The sequence below is a fragment of the Cricetulus griseus genome, chromosome 9 (assembly GCF_003668045.3).
Source record: "Cricetulus griseus strain 17A/GY chromosome 9, alternate assembly CriGri-PICRH-1.0, whole genome shotgun sequence".
NCBI classification, from domain to species: domain Eukaryota; kingdom Metazoa; phylum Chordata; class Mammalia; order Rodentia; family Cricetidae; genus Cricetulus; species Cricetulus griseus.
The window spans coordinates 3,860,615-3,880,083 of NC_048602.1; the positions used below are offsets into that span (position 1 = coordinate 3,860,615).

The 19,469-nt window shown below is 55.3% G+C and overlaps 1 protein-coding gene across 6 annotated transcripts; it reads left to right on the top strand.

The window, feature by feature from the left end:
* The first annotated feature begins 1,526 nt into the window (after positions 1-1,526).
* Positions 1,527-17,143, top strand: Kctd15 (potassium channel tetramerization domain containing 15). 6 transcript variants are annotated; one of them, XM_027430271.2, is made up of 7 exons: positions 1,527-1,620; positions 4,329-4,427; positions 5,901-5,999; positions 6,633-6,808; positions 11,553-11,697; positions 14,250-14,555; positions 15,687-17,143. In XM_027430271.2, the coding sequence occupies exons 3-7, from the start codon at positions 5,928-5,930 to the stop codon at positions 15,843-15,845; spliced, it is 858 nt and encodes a 285-aa protein (XP_027286072.1). In that variant the 5' UTR covers positions 1,527-1,620; positions 4,329-4,427; positions 5,901-5,927; the 3' UTR covers positions 15,846-17,143. The 6 variants fall into 6 exon arrangements, with proteins under 6 accessions (XP_027286072.1, XP_035305328.1, XP_027286073.1 ...); XM_035449437.1 differs by having other exon boundaries at positions 1,535-1,620; positions 4,332-4,427; XM_027430272.2 differs by lacking the exon at positions 1,527-1,620 and adding an exon at positions 1,694-1,904.
* Positions 17,144-19,469: the final 2,326 nt, after the last annotated feature.

The window sequence follows — 19,469 nt, forward strand, 5'->3', positions numbered from 1 at the left end:
TGAAACAGTTAAGCTCATGCCAATCTTTTAAGTTTGAATTTATATGTATGTATTCAACCATATTGAACACAAAACAAAGACTCGCCAACAGCCACTCGGGCCATGACAAGTAGTTTTCGGAGGGTCCTTGGTCCTCAGGTAATCCTAGCATGCTTCCCTGACCCTCCTCTCTCCAAAGACATGGGTAAAGTTCTATTCCTGGAGCTGAGGGCACTCGCCCACCAGCCAGCTCCAGGAAGGACTCCAGGCAGGACTGTGAGTGAATACCGTCCTTGCAAAGTTGTGTTCCCTTTGTTCTAAGGGTCACCTTCTTCAACACCGGGAAGTTTGGCTGTTTCCACTACCGTAGACTGTCAAAAGATTGAGGAAGCCAGCTGGCGAGCTGGACCTCACCCGATGCTAGCCGGAAGAGTAGCACTGTTTTACACGAACCTGGGAGCTAGAAGCCCAGGGGGTTCCGGAGCGTGGAAAGCAAACGTGGGCAGCCGTGGACCCCACAGCTCAGATCCCTGACCTACTTCCCAGGCCTCTTTCTGTTCTTGGAGCAGCTTAAAAATCCATAAATTAAGGAAATTAACTGATGGGGCCTGCGGCATCTTTGTAAGCTATTTAAATCTATAAATTTACAACATCTTCTGCATATATCAAGTAATTGAACTAACTGCGGGGATGTAACTTTAATGAGAAAATTTCCCCCCCTTCTCCAGTAGTTTGAGATAATAAATAAATAAATAAATAAATAAATAAATCCCTCGGGAGGAAAGTTTCTTATTCCCGCGTGAAGTTACAGATGCGCGGGTCGGGATGCTTTCTTGGCACCAGAGGCCCCCTGGAAGCAGGGGAGACTAGGTACCCCGCCCCCTGCCCCAATCTTCTTTCTACAGGGCTGGGGTCTGACCTCGAGAGCACCCCCAGGAATTTGGCCAGTAGAGGGCGCCCAGGCCCGGCCGGAGCCGGCGAAGGGGACCAGGGCGCCGCTCCCAGGCGGAGCGCACCCGCCTTCCTAGCCGAAAGCCTGGCTTTGGCCCCGGCGTCCCGGGAACCAGGCGGGGGCGCAGTGTGGGCAAAGCGCACCGGCCACGATCTGTTTCCTAGGAGCCGGGAAATGGTCGAGCAGGAGGAGGAGGAGGAGGAGGAGGAGGAGGAGGAGGAGGAGGAGGGGCGGGCGGGGCGCAAGCGAAGGAGGAGGAGGAGCGGGAGGAAGGGGCAGCGGGGAGCAGCCAGGGGCATCCTGGGCTCAGGCCCCGCGCGGCGGGGACCTCCGGCCGCCGCCGTCCCCATCGCGCCGCGCTCGTGCAGGAAATGGTGCGAGCGGCCCGGGGCGGGCGAGCGAGCGGCCGGCCGGGTGCCCCGCGCCCCTCCCCCGCGGGGGCCACCGCGCGTCCGCGGACGTCACGGGCGGCGCTGCTCCCCGGGAGAGGGGCAGCGGGGCCGAGACCCCGGGGAAGAAGGAGGGAGGGAGGGAGAGGGAGGGAAGGAGGGAGGGAGGTGAAGCCGCCTGGCAGCCCAGTTTCCCTCCCCTCCCCTCCCCACACCAAGTCCCGCCCTGAGCCCCGGGGCGCCGCGGCGGCGGCGGCGGCGGCTGCTTCTCTCCTCTTTGTAACCGAGGAGTCGAGAAATGTGAGAAACGTGCCCTGTGTTACTTATTTGGGAGTCGAAAATTTATGCCCAGCTGAAAGCGCCCGGGGAAATATTACATCAGATGAAATGACAATGATTAAAATCAGTCTCCCCCGCCCCCTCCCGGAGCCCGGAGGAGGCCCGGGCGCCGCGTGGCCGGACGGCGGGGGGCTGGGGCGCACAGGGCGCGGGGTCCCGGGCGCAGCGCTCCGGGAAGGGTCCCGGCCGAGCCCTCTCCGCCCCCCTCCCCCCGGCACCGAGGCACCGAGCTCCGGGCACCACGGGTGGGGATCGTGGGGTTGGAAAGGAAGCGGTGGCGGCGGCGGTGGGGTGGTGGGGGGGACGGTGCATTTTTGTCGCCGAGCGCGGCAGGCGCGGGCGCGCGGAGCTAATTGCGACTCTAATCCTCTGCCCCGAGGCGCAACTGAGCCCGGAGCCAGGAGTCGCCCGCGCGCGCCCGCTCGCCCGCTCGCCCGCCCGCTCGCTCGCGCTCGCCGCGCCGGGGTAATTTGGAACCGGATCGCTGCCCTTTGCAATCCGGGCTGGGCCGCGGCGAGGCGCGCAGGCTACCGGCAGGGTTTGGGGGGCTGGATCGTTTTTTGCTCTCTCTCTGTCTCTCTTTTCCCCCCCAGCCATCGGGGGGGAGGAAGCCTCTGGAGAGAGAGAGAGAGGGAGAGAGGGAGGAGAGAGGGTGGGAGCGGCGGGAGGGCAGCCGGAGAGCGGTGCGAAGAGGCGGCGGCGGCGGCGGCGGCCGCGGCGAGCAGAGGAGGGGAGGAGGCGAGGGGAGGGCGGCGGAGGGGAGCCCCGGCGCGGCGCGCCGGGGGGGCCGCGCGGAGCGGGGGCCGGGGCGGGCGGGAGGGTGGGTGGGGGAGGGTTGGGGGCGAGAGAGAAAGTAACTCCAGGACGAGACCGGAGCGACCCGCGCGCATCGAGCACCCAGGCGACCAGGCTGCGCCGGGCGCCCGACACCGGCGGCTGCGGGGGGCGGGGGCTGCGCCCGAGCCCGAGCCCGAGCCCGATCCGCCGCTCCGGCTCCGAGGTAAGCCCAGCGCGGGCGGCCACGGCTCAGCGCCGCGCACCCCTGCTCCCCAAAGTGGCGGCACTGCCGAGAAAGTCACTCGGCCCGAGCCCGGGGCCGGGACCTGGGCTGGGGGCTGGGGGCTTGGGTTGGGGGGGGTGGGCGAGCCGCTTTGTCCCTCGGCTGAGCGCACGGGCTGGCGGCGTGGGGGACGCCCGGCACAAAGGCCTGGCGCGCACGGGGCGGGGGTGCCCACGTGGGCTGGTCCTGGCCGCGGGTGGACCCTCCCCGCCCGCCCTGCTGGCCCGGCCCGGCTCCGGTCTTCCTTCCTTCCTTCCTTCCTTGCTTGCTTCCTGCCTGCCTGCCTGCCTGCCTGCCGCGCGCTGCACTGCGTCCAGGTCCTCGGCTCGCGGCTTGCAGTGCCGGCTCGACTGCCCTGCAGAGCCGATGACTTTTCTGAAACCCGCTCCCTGCAGCTGGGGGTTTCGGGGCGCACGGCACCGGGTTGGCGCCCAAATCCGAGAAAAGGGGAGGGGGAAAGTCTCTAACGGGACAGACAGACGGTGCGTCCTCTGACGCCCACCCCACGAGTCCCGTGCCAGACGCACTGCTTGGTGGCGGTCCCCAGACCGGACCCGGGTCTCCCTCCGTGTCTCCGCTGCCCACACGCACCCCCTGACCTGGATGCGGACACCCCCCCCCATTTCTCCCTTTGCGCGCCCCTCTGCCCTCCCTTCAAGAAATCCCCCGACTGCAGAAAGATAAAAACCTTCAAGTTTTCACTCCGTGTCTCAAATGCGCATGGAGGAATTTAACTGCACGAGTGAATAACAGCATTAGTTTCAATTAATTTTTTTTTAAATCCCGGCAACAATAAACTTTGAGAACAAAAGCGCTTTTACGTCCTTAATTAGGCGAGCTTCCCATCTGTGGTCTTGAAGTGTCTGCCTCTTGATTTAACTTGGTCTCCGCCCCCACCGCTCTCCCACCCCTTCCTCGCTGGGCCCTTAGGGTACCTTGGCCTCCCCGCCCCGCGGCGCCGGAGGTGCGGCCCCGCCGGCTCCTGCAGCCCCGAAGTTGTTGGCTTGGGCCGGCGGGCTCTGCGGCGGGGCTGTCGCGCACCAGGTGGCCCGCTCGCCCGCCCGCCCGCCCGCCGCGTCCCTCTCAGTCCACCCCCTGGACCGTCCTGCGCGCCCCTGGCACTGTCGCTCCGGGCAGGCGCCCAGGGCGCAGAGCTGCAGGGAACTCAGAGGCGCCTTCTGTTTACCTTTTATGGTTAAAATAACAGCTTAGCCAAGAAGCGACTTCACGAAGAAGCGATTTAGTGAAATCGTCTCAAGCTGCCGCAGCTCAGCCAGTTTAATCACCCCCAGAGAGCTGAACAACTGCGAGCACAATGGGACACAAAATCATTGTGTGTGTAAATGAGCGTGGCATTCTGCTCACTTCCCTCTGCCGAGCCGGGCGGGGCCCGGCTGCGGGTGGGCGCGGGACCAGGGTCTTCCCACCACAGCTTGGAGAAGCGGGTCAATGCTGGGCCAGTTTGCAAACCCGCTGAAGTCCCTGCAACAGGCTGCTTGGCCAAGCCTCCTCAGCCGAGTCTGGGTCGTCGTCGTGGTGTTTGATGCAGTGAACTTGTGTCTCTTATCAAATGAACTTATTTTTTTTTTTTTTATGCTTGTGATCCCAGCAGTGGCCTCTGGAGACGGGTCGTGGTCCACCGTAGATGCATTTGTCAGAGGGAGTCGTGGAGATTCGGGTCAAGGCGTAAGGCCTGGGGCTTCCAATGGTGAGTTTCTGGTTTGTGCTGCGGCAAACACTTTGGGGCAGCTTGGGAGATGGGCGCTTGATGCTACTTGTCACTTCTGAGTTGGGCCCTGGTAGTGGAGGAAACTCGGTGCTTTGGTAGAATTTGGGTGGGAATTCCTTCAAGCCCTATTGACCCTTAGTGGGTCTTCCCTTCTGACCTCCCAGGGCTGGATAATCCATCCCTCGGGTCTGTTTTCACTCCTCAAAAACTTCCTTGAGATAAGTGACTTGGAATGTCCAAAACAGGGGCCTTACCAGGCTGTCTCCATGGGAAGAGAGCACCTTCCCCTCACCCCAAACAGTTTCAGGTTAGAGAACTACCCAGGGCACTGGGGTACAGAACAAATCTTAGGAGGGAGGGGCGGAGTCTTACATTTGAGTCCATGTGCCTCTCACCATATTTGATAATTGGATGTCAAATTTTAAGGCATGGCTCTAGAAGATAGTTTGAGAGGGCATCATGTGGGTACCCAGGTTACCCTGTAGCTGACCCATAAGGGTTAAACGTGTGTCAGAGAAATCCAGGTTATGTTTGTGGAATCCCCCACAGTGAGTGCGTGTGTGTGTGTGTGTGTGTGTGTGTCTTCTGTCTCCCTTTGAGACAGCCCTAAGTGAGTAGAAGTGGTAGCCAGAAACCTTCCCTTTTCCACCCTCCTGCATGGGTCCCTTAAAAAAGCCCCCTCGGGGAGCTTCTGGGGACTGAGGCAAAATTTTATTTCAGGTGTCTGGCTCATAGGAAAGTCCCTGAGTAGCTCTGGTGAGGAGGGGAGAAAGCCCATTTGCTGATTGCTGTCTGGCCAGCTCTCCATGCCTCAAGGGCCTGTGATCCTGAGGGGGTCTGGAATACATTAGGCTCAGGCAGCACCATTCTGGGGGTCTGTGGAGAAGCAGGGAGGTGCAGAGTAGGCAAACAAAGGCAGGTTCTGTCTGCTTTGGGAACCGTAGGTGATTGGTGGCTTCCCCAGTGACTTGTCCTCATCTCTGAGCCCAGGCTTCTTAGGAAAAAGGTGTCCTATACAAATTGCATCTTAACTGGGTGGTGAGAGGTCCTGGGCTCCCCGGTCATTTGAGGGGAGCTGCACTTCCCCAAGGATCTCTCCACTGATGCAAGAGGAGACACGCTTGGTAACATGGCTCTAACTCAAAATACCAAAGAAATCAGATTTGTTCTGAAACATTGCAGGGCAATAATGGCGAGCATATGTTTTAGGCTGTCATTAGCCAAATTAGCAGACATGGAGCTGCCTAGAAAATGTGTGTGTGTGTGTTTGTGTAAGAGGGGGGGCTGTAGCCTGGAGGTCTGCTTTGGGGTGTAGAGTGCTGGATGGAACCTGGAGGGCTGCCTGGTATATATGGGGTCCCAGATGGCATCTTTGTAAAAATCATTGACCCCAGGGGAGGTTCGGTGCCCATAGCTCCTGAGGAATAAGCCCGCTGTCTCTGCTCCCCACAGATACTCTGGGCAGGGATGGAAGCCTAGATGCCTCACCGCAAGGAGCGGCCGAGCGGGTCCTCGCTTAACGCACACCACGGCAGTGGCGGTACCACCTCGGTGAGCCTGCAGGGTGGGCTCGGTCAGCCCCTCAGCCCTCTGCTCTTTTCTAGGGAACCTGCTCAGCTAGCTGCAGGTCTTCTGGGACCCAGCACTTAGGAGATAGATATCGACCGACTGTACGATTATGTATTTTTTTTTGAAACGAAAATGCTCTTAATTTGATGAGAAATTTACTACATGTATGAAGCTCGGCGCCTTAGGTGCCGAGGAAGTCACTAATTTAGAGGTGTCTCGTTACTGAGACAAACTTGCAAAAAACCCCTGAATCCCAATTCACAAATTGGTGATTCGTTTGTCAGGGGATATTTCACATCTAACACATAAGCCCGCGACCTTTAATTAGAATTTTGCAGTTTGTTTTATGCCCCTGGAGGCTGACACCTTGAAAAAAAATTTTTTTTCTTGATTTCTTATTGCTAATAAGCATCCTTCTCCCTACTCCCCCCCCCCAACCCCAGTACTTTGAAGAAAAAGATGCAAATACACTTAATTACAGTGGTGGCCATAATTTGTCAGCTGAATATGTGATCAGGCACCAGCAGAAGTGATCTGATTAAATCTGTGATCACATTCGAAATAAATGGACGTTTTAAAAAAAGCCCTTGTTTTTCAATTTCTTTCTATCTCTAGGAGGGAGGAAATATGTCCCGGCTGTCACTCACCCGGTCGCCTGTGTCTCCCCTGGCTGCCCAGGGGATCCCACTGCCAGCTCAGCTCACCAAAGCCAATGCACCTGTGCACATTGATGTAGGTGGTCACATGTATACCAGCAGCCTGGCCACACTCACCAAGTACCCTGACTCCAGGTAAGAGCTCCGCTCCCAGTGTTGGGCACGTGGTGTTCATAGGGTTCTTACACCAAGGTCGGTCGCTCCCCGGTGCTTCTGAGGATTTGAGAGATCCTTGCTTGCTGTTGCCACTTCTGACTGGGGCTTTTGGCCCTACACTGGTAGCCTTTGTGGTATAGCACGGAGCTCCAGTCCCACGTGAGCCTGGCCAGCAGCTGGCTGGGGAGTCTCACAGAGTGACACTCAGTCAGGTGAGAGTGGGCATGGTCAATGCTGTGTCCTGTCCTTACCCTTGGGAAAAGGAATGGTGTGTACCAGTTCTGGTTGTACCCTCCTTTTTTGGGGGGGTGGCCACCGTTTGACCCGAGGCGCTAGGAACAAGCTTCCTTTGGAGCTGGAGGATGTAACGATGAGTTAGAAATTGCAGGACAGTCGGGGATATTTTTGACAGTGGTTGAGCATGAGTTCAATGCCTTGTAATGTAGGGAACTATCTGTGACCAGGACCCTGGCTGGGGACTTTCAGACTCGTCCTAGGAGGGACCCTTAGCTGCATGGGTACTGCCAACTCACTTGCTCTTCTCGTGGATTTAGTTCCCAAGGACACACCTTGGCCCAGCAGCTGGAGGCGAGACTGATAGGGTGGGCTGTATCTCCGTGCACATCTACAGGTGACTCTGTGTGCAGCTTGCTGGGCCCATGCTGCTTGCCCCTGGCATGATATGGCAGCAAGCACCATTGGCCAGCGGGAGGGCAGGCCTGTCAGGCATCACCTCTCTTTTATACATTTAAAATTAGAAGAGAAATTAATTAATCCCCTAGACACCGAGGGCTCATCACCAGGGTGGCTGCTCAGAGCCTAGAGGATTTCAGTGTGCAGAGGTGTCTGGGCGGAGCCCTCATCTTTATAGGAGTGCCCGGAGAGGGGAATGCTGGAAGTAGATTTTGTGTCTGGTTCAGACAGTGGCAACACAGACTAGGTACGGAGTCGTTATGAACAAGCAGCGTTGGCAGGGCAGGAGCCATGAGGCAGTACACGGCTTTGGCCGCATGCTTGCTTGCAGAGCCCTGTCTAGGCTAGGAGACGGATTTTCTTCATTTAATTTCAGTTTTGCCTTCTGCGGCGTTCCTGAGTTGTGTGAGATAGATCAACCCTTAATCGGCTGACGGTGTTTGTGAGTGAGATTCATAAAAATCTTTGCCCACAACCTTCTTGGGAGAGTGTTTTCTGAAATCCAACGTTTGCCTTCCTGCGGCTGTCACCACCCAGACCGGGTGGGTGGTCAGGGAGAGGGCTGCCTTCACGTGTTTGTCCCTAGTGGCTTTTGGGGACTGAGGAATATTTTCCCGACCTGTTGTGTGGTGGGCCAGGCTCTTTCTCTGGGAAGCTGAGGACTTGGACCTGTGATGTGACACGGCCTGGCCTGGGTATGCCCAGAGGGTATGCCGTGTACTTTACCAGAGCTGGGCTCAGGGTGAATATGTCGTTCTGCCTAGATAATTCTGGTTCCTCAGAGCTGTTTGCTAGGCCTGAAGCTGAGGCCCATGACACAGTAAAGACAAGATGTTATGAGGTGCTCCAGAGCTATTATGTATGGAAAATGCCCCTTGAGGTCCCCTCGGCTTTTAAAAGTGGATTATTGCAATTCTGGAAAAAATGTGCCACTGATTGCCCAGGCGGAGACGGAGAAGTAAGAGTGTTGAGGTTCCCCACGGAGGCAGCTCCGGATGCCCACAGTGTCCCACCCTGGGGAGTACCGCAGGGGTCAGGGGACCCTTGCCTCCCATCTCTGAGCTCACAGCATTGTACTTCCAGCCTCTGGCTCTTGGCTGATAGGGGTGGCCTCGACCCTGAGGGCCTGGTACTGGGTGCCTCCTCTGGTTCAGCCTGAGCAAATGGCCTGAGGTTGAGAGTGGACTCATGGTCTACCTCTCCCTTCGTCCTACTCGTTGGTGTCACTTAGCTGCTGCTGACACGAAGCTTCAGAGGGAATAACATCGCGCACTAAACCTCCCAGGAAGCCAGTCGGCACTTTAAAAGGAAAATGAAGGCAATATGACGGCGCCCTTTATCATCAGGGCAAGTGGCCGGATAGTGCAGGTCCCAGCCACCAAAGCGAGCTCACCAGCTTATTCCACAGGGCACCTCTGAAGTTGTGCCCGCAGAGGGCTGGTCTAGGAAGGGTTCCCACAGAGGCACGTGAAGCCACCAAACAGAACTCAGGAGCTTGCTCATGAGATGCTGTGAAATGCTAAGAGTTTCCTTGTGGTGGCTGTCCAAAATGTCCCTCCAGCCTGCCCCACACCCACTGTCACTGTAAGACTTGGTTGCTGGGGCCATGAAAGGCTTCTGTCCTAAGAGGAGGTGCCCTGCTGCCATTAGACCCAGAACAGACACCAAACCATGGAAAGATCTAGAACCTGCTTGTCTTGGCTCAGTAGACAGCCTAGAACCCTGCCAGCCTTGGGCTGTGGGTGGACTGGGAATCCTCTAGACTGACAGGACAGACGCGAGGCAGCCTCTGCCAACTCCAACATCAGAGCAGCTTGGAACCCAGCCAGACCCAGCATTCTGCTTGCTACACAGAACAGAACGCTTGCACTCTTGGCTGGGGGAGGGTGGAAAGAGTTCCCAGGAAGGCTGAGGTGTGAATTTGCTGACTCACCTGTATGCTGCCTCTGACCTCTTCCTTGTCAGAACCTGGTTTGGACCCTCAGCTGTTTGCCCTGGCAGTTTGATATCATGGCTTAGCCGCATCTGGGTCCAGGGATTCTGGGTGCCCCCGCAGCTAAAAATGTTGAAGTGTTGCAGGGCCAGCTCTCAAACGAGCTGCCCGGCACTCACAAGGGTTTGCATCAGGGTCACCAGGCAGAGGGCCCCCCCCAGGGGGAGGGGGAGAGAGAGACAGAGACAGACAGAGAGACAGAGACAGAGAGAGAGAGAGAGAGAGAGAGAGAGAGAGAGAGAGAGAGAGAGAGAGAGTCAGTGCACAGTGGCCTGGGTGTGGGCCCTTGGCACTGCCCTTCCCAGTGTCCTGGGGAGGACATTGTCACCAGCAGCCTCTGGAGCCCTCGGGATTTATGTTTGTCAGTTGTACCTCTGGTTCTTCAGGCTCAGGCCTCCACGCCTCTAACCCACAGGTTCTGACCTGCTCACTCCCACCCGCCAGGCAACCTTGTCCTTTATACTGACCCCCTAGGGACAGGCTGGGCCACGTCTGTCCCCAGAATGAGAACAAGTGATTACATGGCCACCGGAACATGGGACTGTGTGGATTGGGAATACCTAAGAAGGGCATTGGGGGCTCTGAACTTCTCAGCTCTGGCAACTGGCATGCTCTGGGTGCACGTGGCTGTGACTGGGCGTGGCTGAGTTGGGCTGAGCAATGAGTGTGTAGCTGTAGGAACAGGACAAGGAGAGAGGATTCTTGGAGGGGGCAGGGTGGTTGGTGTAGGCCAAGTCAACAAGTCCCCTTACCCCCTAATTCCCTGGTTCTCCGAGGCTTGTTTTGTTTCATTTCGTTTTGTTTGTTTGTTTTGGTTTTTCAAGACAGGGTTTCTCTGTGTAACTGCTCTGGCTGTCCTGGAACTGGCTTTGTAGACCAGGCTGGCCTGGAACTCACAGAGATCTGCCTGTGTCTGCCTCCCAGGTGCTGGGATTAAAGGCACTTGCCACTACCTCTCGGCCTCCAAGGCTTTCTTAGGAACAGTTCTCCCAGGCTCGAAGTCAACCAGCCACTGAAGAACTGCTCACCTCCCTTCTGCTCCCAAGTGAAGATCTTAGCTGCCCCCAACCCACTTTGGGGCTCCTGATTATCTAGCTTAGCGTTTGAGATCTGCAGAGCAGTTAGCCAAGCCAGACCCCGCCATTGTGTGCTTGGGGGCAGGGGGCAGTAGCCTAGGCCCCAAGGCCAGGTTTCTCTGCCATGAAATGGACAGTGAGAGGCATCGGGGCTCCCCCAAGGTCTCCTGTGTCTGTAGCATTGTCTTTCTAGGCACTAGAGTCGTTCCCAGTCCCAGCCTCTCTCACCCGATATGCACACATGTGTGGTATACATGAGTACCTGTCCAGGTCTTGGACCACATGATCACTGTGCTCTGGGATTTGCATGCAAATGCAGGCTCTCCCTTGCCTGTCTCTCCCCCGTGGCTCCTTAAGTGAGGCAGTTATGGGGTCATGTCTCTGAGTCGATTGCTTGTGTTAGCTGGTGAGTGTCACTGCCTGAGACTGTGATCCCGGACCTATTGGCTGCACGCAATGCGCTGTTATTTGATGTTGGTGTTGTGGCTTGGGTGAGAAGGTGTGTGTCTCTGGAGACTTAGCTGGTTGACATACATTTAGCAGGTGGCTGACTGGGAGCCAGAGCTCTGGGTGGCCGACACATGTTTTCTGGGCATGTCTTTCTGCTGTAGGTGTGTGTGGGTGTGTGTTCAGCTTGGACCAGCTGGCTTATGTGGTTTTCCAGACCATGTGTCAGTGGGCCATCAGACATAGTTGGGTATGTCCCTTGGCTGGCTATAGCTCTTGAAGGTGGTTGGAGCGATGACGTGGCTGCCCTAGCGTCCTGTGTATGTGAAGGCAGCCTGTCTGCCTCACATGTGTTTGCTGACAATTGTCAGGATTGGCAAGGTCTCCAAGTTACCTTAGAGGTCCCTAAGGGTGACCTCTTGCCCCTCTAGCTGAGTGAGTTCCAAGGAGTGGGGGTGGGGCAGGTGACCTCAACCCTACCCTGCCAATATTCCATCTTGCCCGTCTCTCCCAGAATAAGCCGCCTCTTCAACGGCACGGAGCCCATTGTCCTAGACAGTCTGAAGCAACATTATTTTATCGACCGGGACGGAGAGATTTTCCGCTATATACTCAGTTTCCTGCGGACGTCAAAACTGCTGCTTCCAGATGACTTCAAGGTGAGTCGAGCCAGCGGCACCCCCTGCCCTGCCTGTGTCTCGTGGCATTACACAGGGGACGCTGCGACTTAACAAACGGACCCACAGTTGTCATGGCGACCACCAAAAGCTAACCAATGAAGCCGAGGGCTAAATCAGTTTTTCCAAACTCATTTTGCTTTCTCACATCTTGAGAGTATTTATCGGGGTGTAACAACAATTAAGCTTTGGCTCTTACCCCAGGTTGATGTTAGTTGTGTTTAAGGAGTTAGAGGTCTGTGTGTCTGTCCGTTGTTGCAGTTTGTAGCTGGGGGGAAACCCCTGGGAGCTAGGGGGTTTAAACAAATATCACTCCCAGGACTCTGGATAAGCTTGTCTTGGGTAGCTGATCTGGTTCTCTATGGCCCTGCCTCAGAGCTGAGCCCCTCTCAGGTGCTGGAAATCATGAGGGGAAGATAACTCAGGCCTGGCTCTTGCTGGCAAATGTGTCTGTCTGTCTGTCTGTCTGTCTGTGTGCTTCCTTGCTTTGAGGCTTCCTGCAGCGACTACTGCACCAGCAGCCCCGGGGCCCTTTTTCATCCAGCCCAGTTACTAAATGGCAACAGCTGAATTCGGTCTGAAAATAGAGCTTACACTGGAAGCCATGGGCTCTGCCTCTTCCAGCCTAGAAAATAGAGGTTTAGTCTCAATTGCATGGGGCCCAATGCTTCAGAAAATTGTGCATGCCTGGTGTGATGGATCCCACCAGATACACACTTTGTCCCAGGCCTTCCAAGATTAAGGCAGGGGGATTGCTGAGTGTTCTGGCTAATCTGGCCTACAGAGTAAGCCACTGTCTAGAAAAAGTCAGCAACAATGATGCCGTACACCTTTAATCCCAACACTTGGGAGGTAAATGTTGGCTATGGCTAGTCTTTGTGAGTTTGGTGGGGCCAGCCTGGTCTATAGAGGGAGTTCCAGGCCAGCCAGGGCTACGTGTCTCAAAACAAAGAAGCAGAAACAGACAAAATAGAGTCCTAATCAAAAGATGGGGAAACCTGGCCTGGGTGGTGGGTGTGATGGAAAGTGTTGAGCTAGATGGTGAAGGAAGAATGGAGCAGACAATTGTGGATACCCTAATGACATGGAGAGGAGATCTGGGGCTTTGGGATCCGGGAAGGGAGGGGAGACGGGGAGGCTGCTGGTGAGACCTGCATCTTGCTGGGTGGCTCAGCATATAGCAGGATAGTGGGGCAGAGTGATCAGGTTTGCAAACTGGGAGGACCACGCTGGCTCTGCTGTGAGATGCAGGGAGAAGGAGTGGGGACAGGCTAGCTATGTCACTGTGTTTCTGGGTTTGCTGGGAGTAGGGAGAGAGTGGCATTGGGGGAGAGAGGTACAAAGGCTTTGAGTGTGGGTTATTGGGTCAGGAGGCTCTGGAGGGTGCGTCCAGCTCGCAGCTTCAGCCCTGAGTCAGTGAGTCAAAGTCTGTGCCTGGAACATTCTAGGCTTGGGGAAAGAGTTGGCATAAAGATGTCATATAAAACTCTCAGGGCTGGTGAGAGCTGGGAGAAAAGACCTTTTATGAAGAGCAGGCAGGGTCACAGCTCGTGGTGGGCCTTGATGATGGGATTCTGGGCCTCTGGGGCCAACAACAGAAACACGCTGGGTGTGCAGGCTGGGCTGTGAGAGTTGATCTCCCTTGCTTTTCCCCTGGGACGTCAGTCACCACCTATGCACTGAGTGGCGTGAGTCATGGACATAGGCCCCTCAAGAATTGGTGAGCACACACACACACGGCTAGTGTCAGGGTCTGAGGGGACAGTTTTTGTGGATGGGCTGTTTGGTGAGGACCTTGCCCCAGGACCGTCATTCCCAGGGACCTTGTCATATTCTCTACCTGCTTTGGCAGGGACAGAGGCTTGGCAGGTCTCCTGTCCTTTAATCTTCACTCAGGGTCCAGTGTTTATATTCATTGTAAAGAGGGCAAGCCAGCTCAGGAGGGTTTGTAGCCCTTGTGGCTGATGGGTGAAATGCATTCCCTAAAGGTCTGCTTGGGATCTGGGCAAGGGCACAGTGTGAAGGAGGGCAGCATGTACCCAGCTCCTATCTCCCTATAGTTTCAGCTTCTAGCTTGGTCTTTCTCTTCCTTCCTTCCTTCTTTCCTTCCTTCCTTCCTTCCTTCCTTCCTTCCTTCTTCCTAGACAGGGTTTTTTTGTATGGCCCTGGCTGTCCTGGAATTCGCTCTGTAGACCAGGCTGGCCTTAACTCACAGAGATCCCCCTGCCTCTGCCTCCCCAGTGCTGGGACTAAAGGCGTGCGCCACTAGCAGCTTCCAGCGCTTTCTATGACACTTCTGTTTGCCGTCCGGTTGAAGGTCCAGGAAGAGTCTCATCTGATGCACTCAGCCTGCTTTAGATTCTGTATGTTGGGGGCACACGCACTGGAAATCTTTCTTTGCTCACCTCTACGATGGAAATGACCGTCCTAGTCCTCATTGTATCTGGGAGTTAAGCTGTCTGTGAAGAGGGAAAGGATGAGCAACCCAGATGGGACTGCCTGGTGCTTCCCTGACGCTATGTGTTTGTCCACAGGACTTCAACCTACTGTATGAGGAGGCGAGGTACTACCAGCTGCAGCCCATGGTTCGCGAGCTGGAGCGCTGGCAGCAGGAACAGGAGCAGCGACGGCGTAGCCGGGCCTGTGACTGCCTGGTGGTCCGAGTCACCCCCGACCTGGGTGAACGCATTGCACTCAGTGGCGAGAAAGCCCTCATTGAGGAGGTCTTCCCTGAGACGGGTGATGTCATGTGCAACTCCGTCAACGCTGGCTGGAACCAGGACCCCACACACGTCATCCGTTTCCCCCTCAATGGCTACTGTCGACTCAACTCTGTGCAGGTGAGGGCCATGGATGCAGAGAGAGGTGAGGGAGTCAGTCCCGGAATGGAGTGGACGAAACCCATACAGGAAAGGCAACAATGTCCGGATGCATAATTTATGCCTTGCTCATAATTAAATGATGGTGCCTGGGGGATGGACTTAAAAAAATTGATCTGTACTTTTCTTTTTCCCCTAAAAGGATGTTCTATAAAAAAAAAAAAAAAAAAAAAAGGCCCAGAGTATTTTCAACGGAACATGCTTCATTTAACATGCAGAGGCTGACTTTGGATTCAAATTAAACCCAGGCACCAGGAAAGGCAGGGAGCCTTCCCATGAGGCTGGCCCTGGGGCCACTGGCAGGCAGCAGCTGCCTAGAGCACTTCTTTCCTTCTGAGACAGGATCTTCTGTGTAACCCAGGCCGGATGCAAACTTCGCCTCCTCCTGCCTCGGCTCCCTGTTTCTGGAAGCTTTTTCCTGACTCAGAGACACTCATATTTTGGGGTTAGGACAAAAGGGACCCTTTGGGGAAAGCCCCCCCACTTCCTGCAGGCTCAGAGTAAGAGATTACTCTTTGCAGGACACAGATGTAGGGCCAGCCCCCACCTTCCCAGAGACACAACCCAGGAGGCCTTTGTAGGCCTCCAAGACTCACTCACACACCAAAAGGACTCCCCTCTTTCCCTTCACCTAGAACTCTTTGAGCTGATGAGCCCTCAGGCCTCAGACCATCTGGGACTCAGCTCCAGGAAGCAGGTGGCTGCCCTGAGGCTAGGGGGCAGGGGCTTTCCATTATTGGAGCAGGAGATTCAGAGAGGGGGTGCCTGGGGCCATGTGGGGGGGGGCTGGGGTAGGGCACACCCTAGATAACAGGGAAGGGACCCCAAAAGCCCCTCTTGCTTCCCTAGTTCCTGGCTATGCACCCGTGAGGGTTGGAGGGAGCAGCCTGGGTGGGATAGCAGAGGCCCACCCTGCTTGGATAAGTTGAGGCTTGACTGCACCTTTCCCGCCTAGGGTAGGATCCAGCTGGTGATGCAGCTGGGTCTAAAACCCATCAGAAGGTAGCTTGCTTTGCCTGGCACCCAGCTGCCTACCAGGCCAGGCAAACTCTAGCAGCTGGGCACTGCTGACCCCTTTTTCTTCCCCTGCAGGTCCTAGAAAGGCTGTTTCAGAGGGGGTTCAGCGTGGCTGCCTCCTGCGGGGGTGGCGTGGACTCCTCCCAGTTCAGCGAGTACGTGCTTTGCCGGGAGGAGCGGCGACCGCAACCCACCCCGACTGCCGTCCGGATAAAGCAAGAACCCCTGGACTAGGCCCTGCCTCAGGGCCCACCTGAGACCCCCTCAGTCCTGGGGCAGCCCCATGGACATGGAAAGAGTGCTGAGGAGTCCTGCCTGTTTGCGCTCCACAGTGGGCTCAAGACTGAGGGTGGGAAGGGAGGGTCTGAGCTCATCCCTGGGAGTATGAAGTGTCATGGCAACAGGTTGAGGGATGCCAGAGGCATGCCGGTGGAAGGACTGTCACGTGACCCAGAGATGCCAGGCTGCAGCTATGTGCCAGCTTCCAGCCCTGATGCTCCTCAGCCTGGAACAGCGTCCTCTGCCGGGCCAGTCACTCCGAGCGGCTGCTTATCCTCCTCCTGTGCACGCTTGGCGGACACCGGCGGGCCTCCTCGTGTTGGAGATGGCTTATTTTTCTAAAGTATTTAAAACACAACTAACTGTGGCCGCACAGGTCGGCAAGGCCAACAAGGACCGTCGCTGCTTTTACCTGGTGCTCAGTTCTCAGTCTAATGTTGAGCAAACCTTGCAAAGGATGGCCTGCCAGCATTCAGGCCCAGGTTCATGCTGAGCTGGGGCTGTGGGGACAGACGTGGCTGGCAGCGGCAATGGTGCTGCCAGAAATGGAGCATGGCCCCCAAGGGGCAGGGCGGCAGGGAGGAGGGCTATGGAGGCGAAAGTGACTCTGTGACTTTTATCTGACACTCTGCTACGGCCTGTGTCCCAGGCTGTACTTGGTGCACACCTGACCTGCCAATGTCCAGGAGCTTCCAATCCCAACTGACTGTGTCCACATCTGGGTTCTTGGAGAAGTCTCCACCCATCCAGTCAGCATGGGGCCACCACAGCTTATCTCAGGAATGGGCCCTTCTACCAAGGGACCCATCTGTCACCGTCAATCTCTGGGTCCCCAGCTCAGGGAGCCACCCTCTGGCCCAACTCCAGATTTCCCACACTCACGCACATGGAGTTTTAATTAAATTTACTCAACTAGCCTGTCAGTAAGGCAGAGACCCAATCGTACCCAGTGCTCTTAACTCCAAACTCCAACAAGGACTGGGCCTAAGAGGTCCTCGCAGACCTGCTGTCTCCCAGACCACAGGCCCAAAAGATGGACACCCTGGCCTTGTCACATCTACCCTAGCTCCTCCCAGCTGGAGGGACTGCAGAGAACTGATGGAGGGGGTGCCCTGGCCGGCACCTCCTTGTGTATAATGCCTGTAGACTTGTATATGAGTATTATTGTAAAGATGCTGATGTACAATTGTTTTGTGTTTGTGTAAACACATTGCGTTCCTGGTTCATGCCATAAAGAACGCTAGAAAGCTGAAGACTGAGGCTCCCGTCTTGTGTAAAAGCGGCAGCTCGGGTCCCACATTTTGGGCAGAGAGGCATGGGGCTGGGGGGTGGGGGCAGTTTCCTTCCTGGGTTCAAATGGAGGAAGGAGCAGCCGTTGGTGCAGGCAAGGCGCAGGGTCACAAGCTTGTTGCTGTTGATCATTTGGGTATTTTAGTTACTAAAGTGAGTCCCCTTGGGCTGCAGATAAGGCATCCCCGTTCTTAGTCCCTAACCAGATACAAAACAGAGGTAAGCAGTTTTCTGAGAGGTTTGAGACCAGGCTTAAAAGTTTGGGATTTTTCTCATGGTATTTTAGTTGGAGCTAAATTGATGTCATCCCCCCCCCCCCCGACTTTTTTTTTCCTTCCGAGAAATTTCTGTGTATCCAGGCTGGCCTGGAACTCACTGTGTCCTCCAGACTGACCCGAGAGTCCCAAATCCCGGGACAGCTGCTTTTTGCTACATCCGACCTGTTCTCTTTAAATCCCAACGCACAATGGTATGAGAAGGTGACACAGAATTTTCTCAGGCCAGCCAAGGGATGGAGGCTAGGCAGCCAGCATGCAAACTGGATCCCATTATGTCCCTTTCTGGGGAAGGAGTCTAAACATGTCATATAGGCCTCTAATTTTAATGAGCTTTTTTTAATTTTTTACTCAAAGCCCTGTATGTTCAAGCCCACGAGGACTCATTTTATATGCCTGCCCAGGGCCACCAGACTCCATCTGCCTAGGAGCTTGGGAGCACAAGCCAGAACCTCCGCTCTGAGGCCACGGAGACGCCATCCCAGCGTACAATCTAATTTGCTGGACAAACTTGTTAGGCTTCTCTGGTGAGCCTGCAGCTGGCACATCTGCATTTGGGCATCAGGCAGGCATCTGAGAGGAGGGAAAGGGTTGTGTTTGTTGCAAGGAAGTCTTGTGGAAACACCCAATGCTCTGTGTGTGTGTGTGTGTGTGTGTGTGTGTGTGTGTTTCTTTTCTAGCATAATGGCTAGTGTGGGTCCTGATAGGTGGAGTTCTTCCAGTACTTTTTTGTTTTGGTTTTTCGAGACAAGGTTTCTCTGTGGCTTTGGAGGCTGTCCTGGAACTAGCTCTTGTAGACCAGGCTGGTCTCGAACTCATAGAGATCCGCCTACCTCTGCCTCCCGAGTGCTAGGATTAAAGGCGTGCGCCACCACCACCCGGCTCCTCCAGTACTTTCAAGCCATTTTTTTGTGCAAGAAGCCACGGCAGGGCAGGGCAAGGTGGGCACTCCTGAAATCCCAGTTGGAAGGTGGAGGCAGGAAGGTCAGAAGTTCAAGACCATCCTCTGCTACCTAGTCAAGCGTAATTGGCTGGGCGTTGGTGGCGCACGCCTTTAATTCCAGCACTCAGAAGGCAGAAGCAGAGAGATCTCTTGAATTCAAGGACATCCTGGTCTACAGAGCAAGTTCCCAGACAGACAGACAAGACTGTTATATGGAGAGATTGGTTGTCTCAGAAAACAAAGAAAAGAAAAAAGAAAATCATCTTCCTAATGATTGACACACACCCTCTCTTTAAAGCCCAGAGTGAGCATCTTACATCTGTCCATGAAATGCCAGCACTATTTTTACCTCTCTGTAAACCTCAAAACTCATCATTCTTTAGAAGCAACTAGACAAAGAGGTCTGGGACAGTACTACCTCCCAAATCTCTGCCAGTCTAGTGCCAGGGAAGTCACAGCAGGTGGCCCCATCACTGTCCCATTCATGAGCTCAAAGCCAGTTCCAGCATTAATAATATCTTTTGGAAAGTGTGGGATTTTTTTTTTAAAGCCATTACTTGATTGTGTTCCCTAGAAACAAAGGATTATTTTATAAGTGACAACTCCAATGCATTGTTTTCAGTGCTCTGAGGCAGCTGCTGGAAGACTTGGTTCTACAGAACCTTGACTGTGGATTCCATGTTCAAATGCCAGGACTCCTGACCTGAGGATCCTGGTGAGAGTCATACCCTCAGCAGCTCCATAGTCTGCCAACAGCCAGTGTGTCCTGCTGGCAGATGTCACTGTGAGTGAACACAAATCTCTGGTACCGTTCCCAGATCCCAGGCCAGGTCTCAGGGTACGTGCACTGCTGAGTATTTTTATGCCTGTTGAAGATGTGACTATGAAGTATCTCCCACAAACATTTGGGTTTTTTTTGTTTTTGTTTTTGTTTTTCGAGATAGGGTTTCTCTGTATTCTTTGGAGGCTGTCCTGGAACTAGCTCTTGTAGACCAGGCTGACCTTGAACTCACAGAGTTCACCTGCCTCTGCCTCCTGAGTGCTGGGACTAAAGGCGTGCGCCACCAACGA